This window comes from Saccopteryx bilineata, chromosome 3 (assembly GCF_036850765.1).
Source record: "Saccopteryx bilineata isolate mSacBil1 chromosome 3, mSacBil1_pri_phased_curated, whole genome shotgun sequence".
NCBI classification, from domain to species: Eukaryota; Metazoa; Chordata; class Mammalia; order Chiroptera; family Emballonuridae; genus Saccopteryx; species Saccopteryx bilineata.
Window position 1 is genome coordinate 184,952,497 of NC_089492.1, and position 18,709 is coordinate 184,971,205.

General features: G+C 41.0%; 1 protein-coding gene across 1 annotated transcript; it reads right to left on the reverse strand.

Annotated features, from left to right (window-relative positions):
* Positions 1-2,151: 2,151 nt before the first annotated feature.
* On the reverse strand, positions 2,152-9,218 carry EDN1 (endothelin 1). Its single transcript, XM_066264921.1, has 5 exons — positions 8,729-9,218; positions 6,965-7,124; positions 5,588-5,746; positions 5,089-5,202; positions 2,152-3,355 (listed from the first exon to the last, which is right to left on the reverse strand). The coding sequence occupies exons 1-5, from the start codon at positions 8,790-8,792 to the stop codon at positions 3,253-3,255; spliced, it is 600 nt and encodes a 199-aa protein (XP_066121018.1). The 5' UTR covers positions 8,793-9,218; the 3' UTR covers positions 2,152-3,252.
* Positions 9,219-18,709: the final 9,491 nt, after the last annotated feature.

Here is an 18,709-nt window from a genome sequence, read left to right on the forward strand (position 1 = left end):
ACACACACACACACACACACACACACAGCCATTCATTCCCTGGACAGAAGAAGGAGTGAATGAAGTATACATTAATGAGCTCCCCTCCTTCCACCAAAGGTCACCATTCCACACCTAGGATCCTCTGGTCCTTGGAGTCCTGAGATCAAAGCTCTGCCTGGCTATTAGTGTGAAGAGAGAAATTTGTCCTAAATGAGCTTCCAAAAACCACACTTCACTGAAAAAATTGTAGGAACTATGACAGACTGTCCCCTCAGTTTACTCCTTGAACCAGCATGGACCTGAATAATATTAGATCTTACCTCTACATACTTGAAAATTTTTCATTTTCTTCAAACTTTCCAATTTATTTTACTATTGACTATTGACCTTCATGCCCTAGGTCAGGAGAGTAACTTCATTCTTTTTACTATTTCTGCCATTACTCAAGCAGGAAGCATAGAAGAAGAGGATTTAAAAATCCAAATAAATTTTTTTTTGAAAAAGGAAAGGAGGAAGAAAATTGTATCACTTTTGCTTGCTGTGATTTTTTTTTAATTCAGTGAGAGAAGGGGAGACAGAGACAGACTCCTGCATACACTCTGACCAGAATCCACTTGGCAAGCCCATTTGGAGGCAATGCTCTGCCCATCTGGGGCATTGCTCTGTTGATCAGCAACAGAGCTCTTCTTAGTGCCTGAGGCAGAGGCCATGATGCCATCCTCAGAGCCCAGGGCCAATTCATTTCAATTAAGCCATGGCTGCAGGAAGGGAAAAAGTGAGAGAGAGAGAAGTGAGAGGGGGTGGGGTAGAGAAGCAGATGAGTGCTTCTCCTGTGTTCTGACTGCGAATTAAACCTGGGACATCCACATGCCAGGCTGACGCTCTACCACTGAGCCAGCCAGCCAGGGCCGCTGTGTTGTTTCTTACCCAGTGGTTTCTTCCTATCTCAACTCTCCCTTAATTGTACTGGATGCATGTGCTTCAAACTCAGACCTTTACTTTTCTGTGCCAACACAGCTTCTTTTGATCTAAATCTTTCTTGAAGCTGTTAGAGAAACCCTCCAACCCTCGCTAACAGATGAGGGGACTCAAAATGCAGGATAACTGAATGGTTACTAAAGATGAAATAGTGGCTAAATTTAAGAAAAGTCTCCTGTCAGTATGCACAAATTTTCAATTTCCTTGAGAAGCACACGCTGAGAAACTGTTTGCTAGATAAAGTGAGCTTTACATGCAATTCTCCAAAGACACTTAAAGGACTCTCCCTTAAAAAAAGTGAAAGATGGAAAATAATGCTTATAAAGGTAGATAGACACTCTACCCAGGACCCAGACAAAGCACACCTGAAGACTATTAGCAGCCTTGAGAGTGTCAGTGTTTGGACAACAGTGGTCGCTGCAAGTTCATGTCAAGACATTCTTTCAGACACTATCAGAGAAGGGTGGTGAAGATTCTCATAAGCTGATCAAACTCTTGTGGGATTCTGTTGGTAACAACCATTTACAGTACAATATTCATCCCCTTTGGTTTAGCAAGGCCAACCAAGGCAGAATGGAGAGGCAACTGAGACTGTGCTACAGGAGAACTAGAATCAGTATTTGGTGTCTCTAGCTCCACAGGCCTGTGTTCAGCCCTGGGCTACCATGAAAAAGGGACGGAACTCGGTGTTCTTGAATAAACAACATTCTTAATCAGAGCAAATAAGAAGCCATTGGGGGCCCCTAACTTGCTCCAAGCAAGCCATTTTCTCAAAGCAACTCTGGTATGAACTGCGTAATTGGGCACATTGTGGGAGGTCACCTTGTCATTGCTTCCTTCAGTCCATTAATGGAGAAAGCACCTCTCACCACACCATCAATTTAAACTATTGGATCCTGTCTAATACCAAAGCAAAGCTAATGAAGAAGTCCCTAGAGTGTTTTTGGGTGAAGGGGAAACAGAAGGGGACAGACAGAGGAGTTAAAGCTGGGTTTTGTTTTAACTTTATTGCAATTCAAAGGCAACTTCTAAGTTAAATCAGGCTCCTTTGTCTAAATAGCTAAGACTATTTTCCTTCTCATTGTCACCTTTCGAAGAAACCATCTTTAATTCTTCTCCTTATAATTCTTATCACTTTGGCCCACTTCTTAGAAATTTTAGAAATGATTCAGAATCAGTACAGTAGGGAAAATGTATTTATTTTCTAAAGTCATTACCTTGACAGGCAAAACAAAACATTTTCTAAATTTCATTCAGAAATACATTTTTTAAAAAATACATAGACCAATATGGCCTGCCCAGATGTATATTTAACATGGTAAATATAAGGAATAAATTGTTTGAATATAAATATCTATAAAAAAAATAAGTACATCAAAATTTAATCCAACTTCTTCCATTCACCAGTTACATAAAGGAAAATAATTTTACTGCTTTAAAGCATAACCAACATTTACTCTTCCATGTCTTTTATTAACAACCCTATACCATTGTGTTTCCAAAAATCAAGGTAAGGGGATATCCTGATTCAATGATCTTTTTACTTATGGATCAGAGCTAGTAGAGGACCATGAAAATATTTTAACTACTACTGACACATTAGGCCAGATTTCTGTAAGGCTAGGATTTAGTATGGAGGTTTCATGGGACAGGGTAGCAAGAGAGGGAAGAGTTTGAGAGGAAATAATTAAAAGGGAAATACTTCTGCCAGAGTGCAACACAGGTGAGGTAGACTCATATATGAAACATATCCTAATTTACAGTAGTAACAGTTTCGGTTTTGCATTTTGTGAATTTAAAAAAAAAAAGTCTTTTTTCTTTTAACTCGAGTATGTTTTCAATTTGTGCTTTCCTTAGCAAATCTCTGTGGACTTTGCAGTTTCTCCCAGAAATGTGCCAGGCGCCTGAGTGAGACACAAACACGCCCCTCGGACCCTCTTCAGAAACCCCGCCCACATGTGGAATCTCCTCCCTTCCCAGTGAAGGATGCCACCCTAATTTGCCAGTCATTGTGTCTCTCTGCTTTCTCTGAGTGCCATTGTCACCCCAAAGGAAGAGAGACAAAAGCAATTACCACCAATAGGAGCAAATGAAGATGAGTTGGGGGACTCTTTAACTACTCTTGGAATGTTTAGAAGGAGGCCACTGGTCTTTTGCCAGTCTGGAATAAGAAATGGTTTAAACAGGAAGGATACTTTTGCTCTGATCCAGGCCAGTGTAGAGGAAGTGCAGAGTCAGCCGCACAGCATGGCTCTCTGTGGAGGAGATGGCTTCAGATTGGACAGTCTGTCATCAGTGTGTTCGATTGTGGATCACATTCTTCTCCCTGTAGAGCTTGGCTTTCAGCTTTGCAATACGGAAAGATGTTTTGATGCTGTTGCCCATGGCCTCCAATCTATTAAAACAGGAGAAAACAAGTTCTATTTTTTTAAAAAGAAGTCATTCCTGAGCAAAAGAAATATCTAAAATTAGAATCTGGCACAAACACAGTTAAGTCTGGTTCCTGAATTTTCACCACCAACTGCAATAGCATGCTACCCTTTACTAACCTCAAGTGAAAATAAAGCCTGCCTAGAATGGAGGTGGAAAGAGAGGAAAAGTGAGATGGTCATACCTAAAGGGAATTAGGCATTACATACAGTTTTAAGGTACACTAGAGATATTTTTTTTTTTTTGCTGTAGCCTTATCCCACCCACTGCTACCCTCAGTAGAAAAAAATGAAAGATGTACATGTAGACCCAGAGCAAATGTTTCACGGCAATTACAACAAACTTTCTTTTTGCAGATTTAATGTATTGTTGTTGTTGTTTGTTTTTGCAGGAGAAAGAGGGAAAAGCTGTAACATTGGTTTAATAGTTGATGTTATAGAAACTAATAAAGAATATTTCCAAACCAATTCAGAAACTGTGGTTTATGTAATCTGGGGGTGTGGGGGAGCATCAGTGGCCTGAGATCAGAACTAAGGACACTGCACTGACAAGTAGGAAGTCACAGACAGCCGAGGACGTCCCACACTGCAGTAGTAAACAACTCAGAGTAGTTCATGACGCCAAGCCTGTGCACAGAACACTTGGGCCGTAGAACCTCTTGCCTCTGGATTTCTAGGAAAAGTTTCTACAGACCATGAGAGGGAAATATAGAACATGTGACAGATCTGAAAGCAAGTTTACTTTCTCCAAGTTGTGAATTCCACAATGTTTAAGATTTGAAAGGGTCATCTCTGTGGAGCTGCTCAAAGCAAGCCTATGGTAGTGCCTAACCCAGATCCCTTCTCTGCCCCAGCTCGTGACTAACGAGAAAACCAGAGAGTTTTTTGGAATGACTTTTTGGCTTTTCACTAAATGCATTTCCCTATTTTAAATAAATAAATACACCTGAAAAACAGCACATTCTCTCACCAACCCTACCTAATGACTTGATTTTCCCTTTGGCCATTTGAATAATTGCTACTTTTTGAAGAATTTGATCATACATGACACCTTGATTAAAAAAAAACAACGAAAAAACTCCCTGAAATGATGTTTAGGTTCTCAGGAAAAGCAGTAAATATATCAAGTCAAAGAGGCAAAAACTGGAAATGACTAAATGACAAAGGTGTCTCAGGATATACTGTGGAAAAATCAACCTTTAGATGGAGAGGTGTGTGCTAAGTATCACCAAAGTGAGCAGCCATCAGCATTCAAAGCCTTTAGGAAACTATTTGAAAAAGATTGTTTTGCTCTTTTTTAATCTATATGAAGATTGCCCTTTCATTGTCTTCCAAGCCTCTCTCCCATTGCAGTAAGAAAGACTGGGGGAGCCTGACCTGTGGTGGCGCAGTGGATAAAGCGTCGACCTGGAAATGCTGAGGTCGCCGGTTCGAAACCCTGGGCTTACCTGGTCAAGGCACATATGGGAGTTGATGCTTCCAGCTCCTCCCCCCCTGTCTCTCTCTTCTCTCTCTCTCTCTCTCTCTCTCTCTCTCTCTCTCTCTCTCTCCCTCTCTCTCTCCCCCTGTCTCTCTCTCTCCCTCTCTCTCTCCTCTCTAAAATGAATGAATAAAATTAAAATTAAAAAAAAAAGAAAGACTGGGGGAGCCGTCCAATAGCATTGGTGGTGGTGGCCAGCCATTCCTAGGAACCTCTTACCTTCTCATTTTTCTTCCTTCCACCAGCTGACGATAAATACACTTCTTTCCAAGCCTGGAACAGTTTTCTCCTTTCTTATGATTATTCCAGGCCTTCTCCATAGTGTTTTGGTTCCTGTTGAAATGCACATAGGAAAATACATCTCAGCAATGGTACCTTCAGTTGCTCTCAATGTCTCCATTACTCTCTCTTTTTCTTAAAAATAATTATTGAAGTATAGTTGGTTCACAATGTTATATTAGTTTCAGGTGTACAACAAAGTAGTTTGACATTTACATATCAATACTTTAAAATGTGGTCACTACGTTAAGTCTTAGTAACCATCTGTCACTATGCAAAGTTATTACGGGATTACTGACATATTTTTGTCCTGCACACTACATTTCTGTGGCTTGTTTATTTTACTGCTGGAAGTATGAGCTTGTTCTTTGTAGTATTCTAATAAGAAGAAGGTCAGGAGATCATAAAACTGTTTGAAAGCAAAGGTGTTTGTATTCACCTGAGTTCTTTTCCTGCTTGGCAAAAATTCCAGCACTTCTTGTCTTTCTGGCTAGCACACTGGCATCTGTTTCCCTGGTGTGTTGCTTCTGTAGGAAACAAATCCCTTAAAGAGCGCTTGGATCTGGAAGGGCTTCCAAGTCCATAGGGAACAATGTGCCTAATATCAAAAAGAGGAACAAACGATATTAGCATAAGTAATAACATTCAAAATGATGCAGTCTATGGCGTAAACTCATTCCATTTGCAACATACAAAGCCTACCGTTTGGTGGCAAAACTCAGGAGCGTAAGAAGTGGCAAGTCAGGATCACGTGTCTGTCAATGGCCCTGAATGTGTATACCTAACCAGGAGAAACCAGTTTTTCTAATTCAATTAAATTCCATTTCAGCTGTTTACAAAGTTCAATTTCTTCTTGACACAAGCAACATTGTCCTTTTGTCCAAAATTATAACATCTCTGCTTTGGTATCTGTTTCATATTTTCTTTCATTTCTAACATTTTATTTAGTTAACAGATATGAGGGAGGATAGGATACAGACTGCAAAACCATGTAAAACCATGACTCACAAGATTTGGAAAACCTATTTTCAATTCAAGTCATATGATAATGCTAGAAGTGCCCTGTGAGGGGGCGAGAGGAGACACACTATGCCCAACTGGCACATCTCCTGCAAGTAGGTGATATGACTAAAGAAGAACTTGTCAGAATGCTCTCCAGTGACTTCCAATGTGTACGTTTTGATTCTCACTTAAGAAATAAAGTCTTCCCCTTGGAAGAATCACCTTAGTAAGTATAAGGCTTGTGATAGTTTTCGTATAGTTTGATTTGTTTTGTTTAGGTTTTGGTCATTCCTCGCTGTACTGGCACCTGGCAGGCACAATAAACATGTTTTTGTTTACAACTGCTTCTGATGGATGAGCTAGTTTCCAGGGTGGCAAGGGGAAGTGCTTTCCCCACTCTGGCGGCAGAAGAGAGATCTACGGACTGAACCGTGCTGCTCTCACTGTCTTGGAATAGGGTCTTCTAGTGGGAAAGGACAGAGGCAGTAGGACCCTGGGTTCTACATCAAGGCTGCACTCTTCAAGTTTCTCCTCAGAAAGGTGCAGCAGTCTCCTGCTTGCTAGCTCCTTCCATCTATCCTGCCATGAATAGCCTAAGCAACAGTCCCCAGAAACACCCTCCCCTCTGTTGCTAAGATCCAAGCTGTCTTGCTGTTTCCTCGAATGGAGGGACACTGTTCTCCCCCAGTGAGGCACTTCCATGTGGTCGGAATGCTACCTCAGAACCCAAATCAGCAGCTTCCCAGAAAACAACTAGTGTAACTGGGCCAGAGCTAAGGAATGACTAGAGTTACAATGCCCTCTAGAGACTCACTCGGGTGTGTTGACCCAAATGATGTCGAGGTGGCAGAAGTAGACACATTCTTTATCCATCAGGGAAGAGCAGGAGCAGCGCTTGGGGCGGCGGTGTGTGCTAGAGGAGGGATCCTCTCCGTTGCTGTCCACCAGCGTCCTGAGCTGGGGGTCCAATTCGGCTGGGGAGAAAGAACAGGCCAATGAAGGTGTCTCCTTGGAGGCCAGGGGCACGCTGGGTCAAAGGTTGATGCCCAATCTAGCAGAACGGAGAAAAGAAGGTGCAGCCTATAGTCTGCCTTCGGCAAGAAGCAGGGAAAAAGGGCTCTTGACATTTTTCCTCCTATACATGGCTTCACCTTTAGCCCCACTGCCTTATCGACCTTCAGGGGGACTGCACAAGTGCAGAAGAAACAGGCACCTGGAAAAGGACTTAGCAGTCCCTTAGAAGCAACCTTCAAGGACATGTATAGAAATGCTGCCTGTTAGAAATCTGGGTTGACTTCTGCATGGAATTAATAGGGCAGACAGCATAACCTGCAGTGGCTTAAAACTGACTGCTGACCAAAAATCTAAAACTAAATAAATCACACGGCCTTTTCCTAGGTTTGGAGCCCCTTCTCCACGCACAGTGGCCTTCTGTTTAGGGGTGTGCCCACCACTTCACAGCATATGTAGGGCAGGGAGTGGCCCAGATGACATATACCTCTTGAAATCAGGTGGAAGTTAAGAGCTTTGGGAGATGGTTGGAGGGAAAGAAGAGAAATCAGCTCTTCAATATTCATTACAGGCCACAAGCTCTGCAGAAACCACTGACCAAAGGTGAAGCTAAGCAGCAGTTCAGGGGGACCTCGTCAAGGGGGGGAGGTCGAGTCCAGAATCTGTGGTGCAGCCTGGCATGTGTGGGATCGCCTCCTCCCTTTCCCGCTGCAGTGGGGGCTCTTCATTCTGACAAGTAAGCCATGAAGCTTATCTGCTCAGTTTTGTACTTTTCAAATGATCAGACACATTCCAGGATTTTCATTCCCTTGACATCCTTTCTCTTTAGTCAGGGTCATGAAAAGACAAAAAAAAAGTGCTTTGACCCCAGAAGAAAGAACGGGGCCGATACACCCATCCTATCTAAATTCTTAAGCAGCTAAGATTCATTCCAGATCCCTTCCCAGGACAGGTGAATAAAACTGAAAATAGAGCTCATACTGTTTTGGGTGCCAAAAATCTGCCATAAGAAATCTAAGGTCCATGATGACAAATTTTAAAGAAAACATCTGCTTCGCCCTGAAACTGCCTGGGGGTTATTCAACAGATTGTTCTGCAGGTGATTTTACTGCTCAAATATTGCTTGAATGACTTGAATAAAAATTCCTTGGCTTCAAGCTGAAATGATTAAATACTATTTAACAAATTAACACACATATCATATTAAAACAGCATTTGAATAAGATATACATACACTCCTATGCGTCCTATTACCTGCATGAACACATATATTGCAAATATACATTTGGCTAAGTTATGCCTTGTTTGTTGAGTTACACTGTTAAAAAGCCAAGACAATACACTAAGCAATAACAATAATGTTATTTTATTGCTACAGGGGCAATTGGGTTCAGTAGTGGAATTTTTTCCCTCAACTAGAAAATTTAAGTAGCTTTGAGTAATAATTCCCAGAGATTTGATATCTGAGCTGCAGCAATAAAAAGAAGGGGAAAAACAGAAGCAAGGAAAGCATTAAGGTGGATAAGAAGACGTTAACGTTCAGAGATTTACAAGCCAACGTGTCTACCTGCTTCTGGAGCTCCTTGGAAAGCCACAAACAGCAGAGAGAAAATCATGGGGAAATAATCCATTCTGGAAAAAAACAAAAAGGGGAAAACGAAAAAATGGGGGGGGGGGGGGAACCCAAGGGTAAAACGAAGAAAAACAGCTTCAGTTCCCGTAGAGCGCTCTGGTTATACTGATTTCAAAATGATCCGTCAGCTTAAGTGCTCTTGAATAGGGAGAAAAAGAAGTTTCTGCCCGGAGAGAAGGCAGAGGCAGCGGTCTGAAGACGCTCTCGGCGGTGGCGTGCGGGGACAGCAGCAGAGACCGAAGGACTTCGCCTATGCTCGGCGCAGATGCAGAAGCGCGTTTGACTCGGGACAGCTCTCTGCCGGCTTTTTATATTGAACCCCTATAGAGTGGGGGTAAACAGCTCCAACTTTATTCCAGCCCAGACAATGTTATTGTGTTATTAGTCACCACCAGGCAACGTGCAGCCCGAGATAAGACCAGGCTCTAAAGGAAATCACTGCTGACTTCAGAGGCAGACGCCCGCCGTCTGACAATCCAGGGGCAGGGCTAAGAAAAAGAAAATACCCATTGGAGACCTTTGGTAAACCTGCCCGTGCGGCGCGGCAGTCTGCCTTCCCCTTTGCAAGTCGCCAGCCTCAGAGTTCAAGAATCAGAAAGAGTGGCTCCAGAAAAGTCATACCATTGGTATGAAAAGTATGAGCTGCAGTTTAAATACATTGTATTGTGTGCGGGGAATTTTTTTGTTATTCACTTCGTTTCCTTTTATGTCTTTCTGTTTCTTAGTGTTGATCAAACAAGGGAACTCTCTCCCTCGTCACACACACCCCCACTGGGGTTCAGATTATTTTGGAGATCACTGCACATTTTTTTCTCTTACTTCAAATCCTCTCCCCTAAGACTTTTTTGCTTAAGTTCTTTGTTTCCACAATGTAAAAGAACGATGAGGGAAAGGCAAGGAAAGGAAGTTTAAAAGAGAGAGAGAGAGAGCCCTTTCAGGCACATACCCCATTCTTCAGTGTGACTGATTAGAAGCTCCCACAAGGTTTGTGTTTTTTTTTTCTCTGCCCACCCTCCTTCCCCTGCCCCAAACGCCCTACATTCAATTGCACCAATCTTAAGTAATAATGGGAGAGGAACGCCAGGGGGAGACGAAGAGTTACAGGGGCTAATGCTGTTTAAAGACAAAGATATACAAGCCTTGGCTTCCAAAAACAGAAGGAAAGGCCGCAGGAGGTAGGAGCTGAGGAAGGGTGAGGAATGGCGCCTCACATAGGAAAGGGGGATGCCTCTCTCGGAATATGACACCTACTCCCAACACAGGGACATCTTTTCCGGGTTTCTTCCTTTACCTTCTTCATTTAGGGGAAAGGGGTGTTCTTGTTCGAGTTGGGTTCAGCAAACACTCAGAGAGTAAGGGTGGTGTTGCCAAGGAGGAAAGAACCATGCCGAATAAGGGGGTCGGATAATACCTTACCTTTAATAATGTGTTAACATTTTAAAGTAATTGCCTATTTCACCTTGAAATACCCCCTGAGGTCCCTGAAGAGCAATTGCTGAAGAGGTGACAACATGCTGTAATGCAGTGGTCCCCAACCTTTTTTGGGCCACGGACCGGTTTAATGTCAGAAGATATTTTCACGGGCCCGCCTTTAGGGTGGGACGGACAAATGTATCATGTGACCAAGACAAGGTCAAGAGTGAGTCTTAGACAGATGTAACCGAAGGAATCTGGTCATTTTTTTAAAAATAAAACATCCTTCATACTTAAATATAAATAAAACGGAAATAATGTAAGTTATTCTTTCTCTGCGGACCAGTATTAAATGGCCCACAGACCAGTACCGTTCCACGGCCCGGGAGTTGGGGACCACTGCCGTAATGTATAAATCAAACATAAATGTAAGACATTGGTATTTTCAAGTAGCCTCATTTTTCAAGTGACAAACCTGAGCACCCAGAATCCCCAGCTTCCCTAGATTGTGCCTGGTGTTCCAGGTAAGGCCGATGGGATGAATTTCAGTGCATCCTCTCTGCACTGAAAAAGGGGTCTGCATCTCACACTTAGGGACTCCACTAGGTGATTCTTCCATGTCCTCATCTGGTTGACTCCAGTTTCCTTTCTTATAGAGCAGGGAGTGGGGAGGATTCGAATGTGGACCCATATCTACTACTTAAGAGGAACCCATGGACTATTTCTTCCTCCTTCTGCCTGCTGGCCCTTCACTGCTAGAATCAAAAGGATTGAATTGCAACACCAAAGCTGTGGGACAGAGCACACTTGGGTCCCCTGGATCTCCTGGAAGTCATCATTGTTGGGGAGACAGTAACAATAGCAATGTCAGTTTCATAATAAGATCTGTCTGGTAAGAGAGCCAGTGCAGCAAGAGCAGGAGGTGGGGAAGTGGCAGGAGCCCACCCTCCCCCCGACCCTCGCACTTACACCAGAGAGGCCTCCATCTAGTCTCTAGGGACCTATGACAGGGCCCTCTGTTTCCTCCCTGTGCTTACTTCTGTCCAGCTTTGGAGGCCAGGGAAGGCACAGCTGCCCCTAGGGCTGGGTGGTACCAAGCAGGAAGCCAGCTCTGTCCCCCTCAGCCCTGGCCAGTGTGTCCCAACCACCATCCCCCAGAAGACTATGCGACAGAGGAGACCTGATGTCACATTCACAGGACCCAAGTTTGCCTCATGAAGGGAAAGGTGTCATGGATAATATGTCTTGACAGGGTGTCCCCTGTCACACCCTTGCTTTAGCGTCCTGGCAACTTTGACAAAAACACTGTCAGAACCAATCTGTCCTAAACTCATTCCCAGAAATGACCTCCCTCACCCTTCCAGGTCTCCTTGGGTCTAGCCTGAGCTACCCCGCAGGGAAGCCTGGCTCTCCAGAGCCACACCCACCTCCATGAGGCTGCCTTTGCCAGTGCCTGTGGCCCCCAGCCCTCAGCTGGAGAAGTGAACAAAATGAAACTACCCACATGCCTTCCCACAGCCCATCTTCCTTTTGCTGTTGTCTGTGTCATCCGGTGAAGTCCTGTGTATGTATTTTAATTATAAAAACAAAAAGTGGATAGCAGTGATCTGCCCTCATATGCCTCGCCTCTGGCCTTCTAAGGCTCTGCTAAAGTAAATGCATGGGTTTCAGAGCTGAGAAGGTCCTGTAATTCTAAGTACACTCTTGGCCTATCTCTTTGAATCCCAAGTTCCCAACATGCATGCAGGCATGCATGTGTGTGCTTTCCATTTTCCTTTCTTTGTGTGTCATGGGGGAATAGTGGCAACTGCCTTCTCCGTTCCTCTCCCCATCTCCACCTCTTGCAGCAAACCCTTTTTCCTACTGTAGAAGGTGAAGGAAACCCTTTTCAAGCCTAGAGAAGGCAGCTAAAGCACTACCAAGCAGTTTCCCAGCAAGTAAGTTTCCCAAGAAACAAGAGGGAAAGGGAGAAAGAACACCCACAAACCAGTTTTACAAGCTAGGTGTTCCCACCTCTCCTTTACTTGAAGCATTGCTAGAAAGGGATGTTGGAGAGGAAGAGGTTAAAAGAACTGACCAAAGGAATATACATGGAGATCCCACCTCCCTCTATACCCCCCACACTACCCCATCCCTCCAAGATGTAAGAAGGGAAAGGCTCTGTGTAGCCACAGTCCTCCTCAGAGAGGAAAGGGAAAGGAGAAAAAAGGTAAAAAAGATGGTTTCCCCCAAAAAAAGGACAGTTTGTGTTACTGTTCTTTGGCTGTTACACTTGAATACTAGAAACTATTTGATAAAGGTATTTTTATGTTTCTTTCTGTATCTCTTGCTATGTATTAATAGATATCTATAAATAAAACACCCTGAGCACCAAATACAGACACTACACAGTAGCAAAGTGTTCTGTTTTTAGCACTATTCAGCTTTGCTCTTTCTCAACTTTTGCAAAATAAAATTTGCAACTTTGCCAAGCCAGTAAATCTTGTGTGAAACATTACATTTAGCTCAGCCAAAAGAACAACCATTAAGTTGTTTGATGACAGCACACAGGATGAGAGATAGTTTACCCAAAGCACAATGAAGTTATCTGTGCCACTAAACCTGGTTCAATCATATAGTGTTGACTATTTCACATTTCTGCTTTGTGTAGTGCTATTGTCAAAGACTGTGCACTACAGACATGACTCCAGATGCATTATACACCTCTGGGAGTCGTGAACAAACACAGCTTCTCCCCACATTACAGAACAGAATGGCTGATTTAGCACAGGAGTAAGATGATGCTTGGGATAGATTCATCTCATGCACTTTAAAAACACGTAACATATGCAACTCTACTATCTTGATACTTCCATGCATAAGATAACAGGCAACAAGTGTTTAGTTTAAAAAAATATACCTAGATCTTTAACCCAGTATTTCCCAAATCTCAGTCATATGAATGACTCTTTCATAACTTTGCCATATTTGTGTGCCACTCACATTTTTACTAAATATTTTTCCATTCAACTGACATACTTCCTTTACTTGAATAATAACTACTATTCTAAGCAATAATATGCACGATATTGTGGTTTGTATAGTTAAAGAATACACATATTTATATGGTTAAATAAGGTTCAGGAATCATAGTATAATCCATGTTAAAATGAACATAATTGTGTGCTCATTAAGCTATTAAAAATGAAAAAATATTTGACCATGTACCTTGTAAACCAACTCCAGCATGTTTACTGCTCTTGGGGAACACTGTTCCTTTCACTCAATGGCTTACACCTTATTATGGTAAGAATTCTGCTCGCTGACCTCTACTTTCCAAGACAGTCTCCAACTATTCCATATCAAAATTGCCATATGGATGCACCTCGAAGAAACAGAAGTTCTGACAACCAGAATTTAGAAAAATAGAGTTTATACGTCCAAAAAATCTCCAGGTTAACACTTCCCTTTGGCTTATCACCTCAATGTTCTTAATCATATTTTCAACTCTCTATACAGGATTAAAATATTCTTTTTTGTGTGTTTTCACTGACACACGCGCACACACACACATATCTACAGCTATAGATTGGAATGGAAGCATAATTGTGATATGTCATACATCAGAGAGAGACTAGAAAAATGTGATGGCCAGTGACTGCCTCTTCATATTTTTTTTCTTTGATTATAATTCTATGTCATGCATGACATGTGGAACCAATTGTGATACAAGGGTTTAAAAAGATGACAACTTGCAGGTAAGTGGAGTGCAGTCAAGTCATTTCATTAAACCTAACTCGCCTGACCAGGCAGTGGCGCAGTGGATAGAGTGTCGAACTGGGATGGAGAGGACCCAAGTTCAAGATCCCGAGGTTGCCAGCTTGAATGCGGGCTCATCTGGGTTGAGCAAATCTCACCAGCTTGGACACAAGGTCACTGGCTCAAGCAAGAGGTTACTCGGTCTGCTGAAGGCCCATGGTCAAGACACATATGAGAAAGCAATCAATGAACTAAGGTGTCGCTATGAAGAATTGATATTTCTCATCTCTCTCCATTCCTGTCTGTCTGTCCCTATCTATCCCTCTCTCTGACTCTCTCTCTGTCTCAAAAAAAAACAAACCAAAAAAACAAAAAATAAAAACCTAACTCACGTAGTCATTCTAGACAAACATCCCTTCCACGTGTTTGAATGAGATGATAAAAGAAACTAATTCTGGAAGATGGGTGCCATATAATATGTCTACCGTTGTGTTTTTCTTTTTTAGGACTTGATTCACTTTAGAGAGGAGAGAGGAGAGAGAGAGAGAGAGAGGAGAGAGAGAGAGAGAGAAGGGGGGAGGAGCAGGAAGCATCAATTCCCATATGTGCCTTGACGAGGCAAGCCCAGGGTTTCGAACTGGTGACCTCAGCATTGCAGGTCAACGGTTTATCCACTGCTCCACCATAAGTCAGGCTCTACCATTATTTTTTTTAACTAATTGCATGTTTATGAAATTCAGTAGGCTGACTCTTGTTTTAAGTCCGCTGCTGTCAAAACCATTTTCATGACTCCATTTAATTCTGATTGTGCATTTCTTTTTTTGTTGTTGTTTTCTAAGAGTATTTTTTGGGGGGGGATGGTGTTTACCAAGGGTTGGGGATGGGTGATATGGGAATGAGGGTGGATATTAGTCAAAGTTCCAGTTAGAAGATGAGTAAGTTTTGGGTATCTTACACACAGGATTATGAATATAATTAACAATACTGTATTATATACTTGAAAGTAGCTAAGGGAGTAGATCTTAAATGTTCTCACCACAAACATGAAATGGGAATTATAAGATGGAGTGGTATTCATTTGCAATACATAAATGAATTAAATCAACAAATTGTACTCTTTAAGCAATGTAATATGTCAATTATATCCCAATAGCACCTTATATATAATGGCATAAAATAAGCCAAAGTTCTTAGCTCTTTCTCAACATCTGTGCAATAAAAGGTCTTTGGTGTTGTGCTGGAATTTAAAAAGATACTTTGGGAAGGTATCAAGAAAATGATTTATTTGAAATTCATTTTCATGTTAGAAATCAAAACCAGAAAGTTTCTATTATTTGATTTCTCTAATTTCAGGTGCATTTATGTTTATTAAGCCCCACATTGGGTGTCAAGTGTAATTCTAGGAACTTTCTGTGTTCCAATGTAAAGGTAGGGTGGACCTCATATTCAAAGCCAATAGATTGGCATGGAATTAATAAAAGCCATGAGGGGAAATGCAACACAGGGTAGGGACCCAAGGGTAAAGGGATAATCATTGAAGTGAGAAAAGCTTAGGTACCTATAAGGAAGCAAGGGCTATGATATAGTAGGTACTAAATGATTCAAGAAATAATTTTGGAATAAACAAAGCTGAATGGAGGTTTTAAATAATAGCAGTAAAGATCTTCAAAGATGAGAGGAATTAAGAGCTGTGGACCAAAGAAAGGAAATGGCTAAGAGGGGCAAGAAATTTTAATGAGACAGTTTGGGCATTGGATTTATAGCTTCAGTGGGACCAGATGGCCAGTGATGATGTAGGTGATATATGCGGTTAATATTTTCAATATCTCCATGATGTACCAGTAGAATGTCTATAGTTTTTCCACTGAGATTTCTGAAGTCCTAATGATGAACAGAGGCCGCAAAAGCCATAGGAACCATGAAGAACTCCTCTTAGTACACTAGCTCAAATGATTTTGACAGTTCATTGTGTGGACTATGTTGCCATTAGAAGGTCTAGATTTTATTTGTGTTGAAAAATATGAAATAAATTAAAATTATTCCCACATTTTGCAACTTTTCCATTTGCAAGAGAAAAAAATCTTTACCATAGAGTTTTTTAAAAAGTTCTATGGCTTCCTGCATTTCTTTTTGTCCCTCTTTCATCCATTAGAAAGATTTAATATAAGAATTACTTCATTGTACCTACCTGCTTCCTACCTACAAGTAATTCAAACATCTTTCTTTAAACTATAGTTTTGAAAAAAAGAAATTTCTCTTCAAATAATATTTTTTTTCTAACATAAGTATGCAGCAAAAAGGAAAGAATATTTATTACTTGTCATCATAGGAAAATAAATTGGGGAAAAAGTGGGTTCCTTTTTAAAGGAGCATTTGGATTCATTTAAAAGTGCAAATATAATTTCACAAGTTCCAGAATATATTGAATGCTAAGGGTTTTGTTTAATTTGGCATTTGCACTTTTTTCCATGTATTCTTTTGATGAAAACAAACAAACAAACTTTGGAGTGGTTGGAAGAATAATTTTTTTGAAAATTGATGTTTTTAAAATTATTTTTTCTATAAAGCTTAAAAAAATCCTGCATACATTTTGTTAATATTATTTATTAACATATATTGAGTATTGTTTTTGCTAAGTATAATTTTTACTATGAAGAGTGAGGTAAGTCAAAAGGCACTGAAGTATGCCTGACCAGGTGGTGGTGCAGTGGATAGAGTGTTGGACTGGGATGCGGAAGACCCAGGTTCAAGACCCCGAGGTCACCAGCTTGAACCCAAGGTCGCTGGCTCCAGCAAGGGGTTACTCAGTCTGCTGAAGGCCCATGGTCAAGGCACGTATGAGAAAGCAATCAATAAACAACTAAGGTGTTGCAACACGCAATGAAAAACTAATGATTGATGCTTCTCATCTCTCTCCGTTCCTGTCTGTCTGTCCCTGTCTATCCCTCTCTCTGACTCACTCTCTGTCTCTGTAAAAAAAAAAAAAAAAAGGCACTGAAGTATATTTCTTTACTGCATGTAACTCACAAGAGCAAAGAATATAGAGTGATGACACTATGTTTGTTGTTACCTTATGTTGATTTATTTTAGAGAAATATGGGGAAAGAAAAATGGAATGAAATGAAGGCATTTAAGAGCTATTTGCTTATGGCTGAAGTTCAGGCCATTGCGAGACTTTGGAGACAGCAGGATTGAAGACTTACTTTAAGAGAAAGAAAGGGGAGGAGGAAAGGGTTTGGGGGAGGTGGAATATATGTGGGTGAGGAGTGAGATGAGGGGGAGGGAAAGGATCAGACATGGATCCCTGGCCCAGTTCTTAGCCCTCCTCCTTCCTGGGTTGTGAAGGAAGCAGAGACACCTGAAGGAGAGAATCTTGAAATGATAATGTTCATGTAAAGCACATTTTCTTGCTACAAAGTGGAAAAGAGCTTGTGAACTGCAAAGTAGTTTTTTTAAAGACTTTTTTTTTTCTCCCAAAGTTGTTTCAAGATTTGTTAGGGAAAGCTAACATTTTCTAGATAAAGCATTTTACAGTATTGTTTCTTTCTGACTGTTCTTTCTCCCCCAGCATCCATTCTATTTTGGTACATTATCTGAAAGGAACTATCTTTTGGACTAATGACCAGGTCTCTGCACCAGTGGCCTCTTTTTCCCCAATTCTCTCCTATACCCCTCCTCCTTCCAAGGAGCATTTTGCCACTTGATGACTTGGACCAGAAAACAGAGAACAAAGATCACAGATTTTCAACATGCACAGACATTTCCAACCAAACACTCATCTCTCCTCTTTGATTGATTAACATCTTCTATATATGTAGATGAAGATATTTGTTGTTTTACCCTTGCTCTCAAAAGATGACTGGCAAACAAGATTTTACCTAACTATACTTTTATAGTTAACTATACTTTTAACTATAAACTATAGTTAAAAGTAACTATACTTTTTATAGTTTCTTTCAATCAAATTTTAACCCTAACTATACTTTTTATAGTTTCTTTCAATCAAATTTATACTTACTTTATTCCTTTCACTCAAAGATGACATAATGTTGGTTGAAAAGACAAGATACATAAGAAATGATAAGTAATAAGCTGTCAGTAATTTTTCAAAGGCTTTGCTTCCTCCCGGAGGACCCAGGATCTAAAAAGGTCAATCACTTTTGGAGTAGCTACTACTCAATTTATGAACAGAAGCAAAAAGAACACACTGGAAAAATAGAACTTAACTAAGGAAAAGTGACCCAATATATAATTTACCCAGAATGTCAAATTATGAGAACACCCAATTCTTAAGAAAGTAGAACTCTTAATAAATGTCATGATCCAAATATAAGTTCTACAACTCAGAGGAACTAGAGTCAGCTAATTAAATGGTTCCTCATGTAGACAAAGTACTTACACTGGCTCTCTCTACCTTGTCCCATTATCAAATGAGAAAACAGCATCCATCTGCCCCTTGTCCAAGATCCATAAATGAGAATGGTTAGTGGAGGCTAGATGGCAAAGGATGGAGACAGCCATGTCAATTGGAAAAATTTCATTTGTGAAGTATACAGAGATCCACAAACAATTCTTTTTAAGACAAGGATACAGAAAAAAAGGAGAAAGCAATACATCACCAACTGGAGAACATAAAAGAAGTATAATGAAGGACCTAGGGAAAAGAGTTTTATAGACATTTTATTACTGGATGTTGACTATGGGGAAAACCCTTAATATCAAAATGTTAACCAATGGTAAAGACCCTCAATTTGAAATGTCAAA

Excerpts from the sequence above, each read along its gene's own strand:
- EDN1 (XM_066264921.1), bottom strand. The coding sequence starts at position 8,792 with ATGGATTATTTCCCCATGATTTTCTCTCTGCTGTTTGTGGCTTTCCAA. Across the intron at positions 7,125-8,728 it reads CCAAGGAGCTCCAGAAGCAG|CCGAATTGGACCCCCAGCTC; the intron begins GTAGACACGTTG and ends CTTTCTCCCCAG. Across the intron at positions 5,747-6,964 it reads ATTTGGGTCAACACACCCGA|GCACATTGTTCCCTATGGAC; the intron begins GTGAGTCTCTAG and ends TTTTGATATTAG.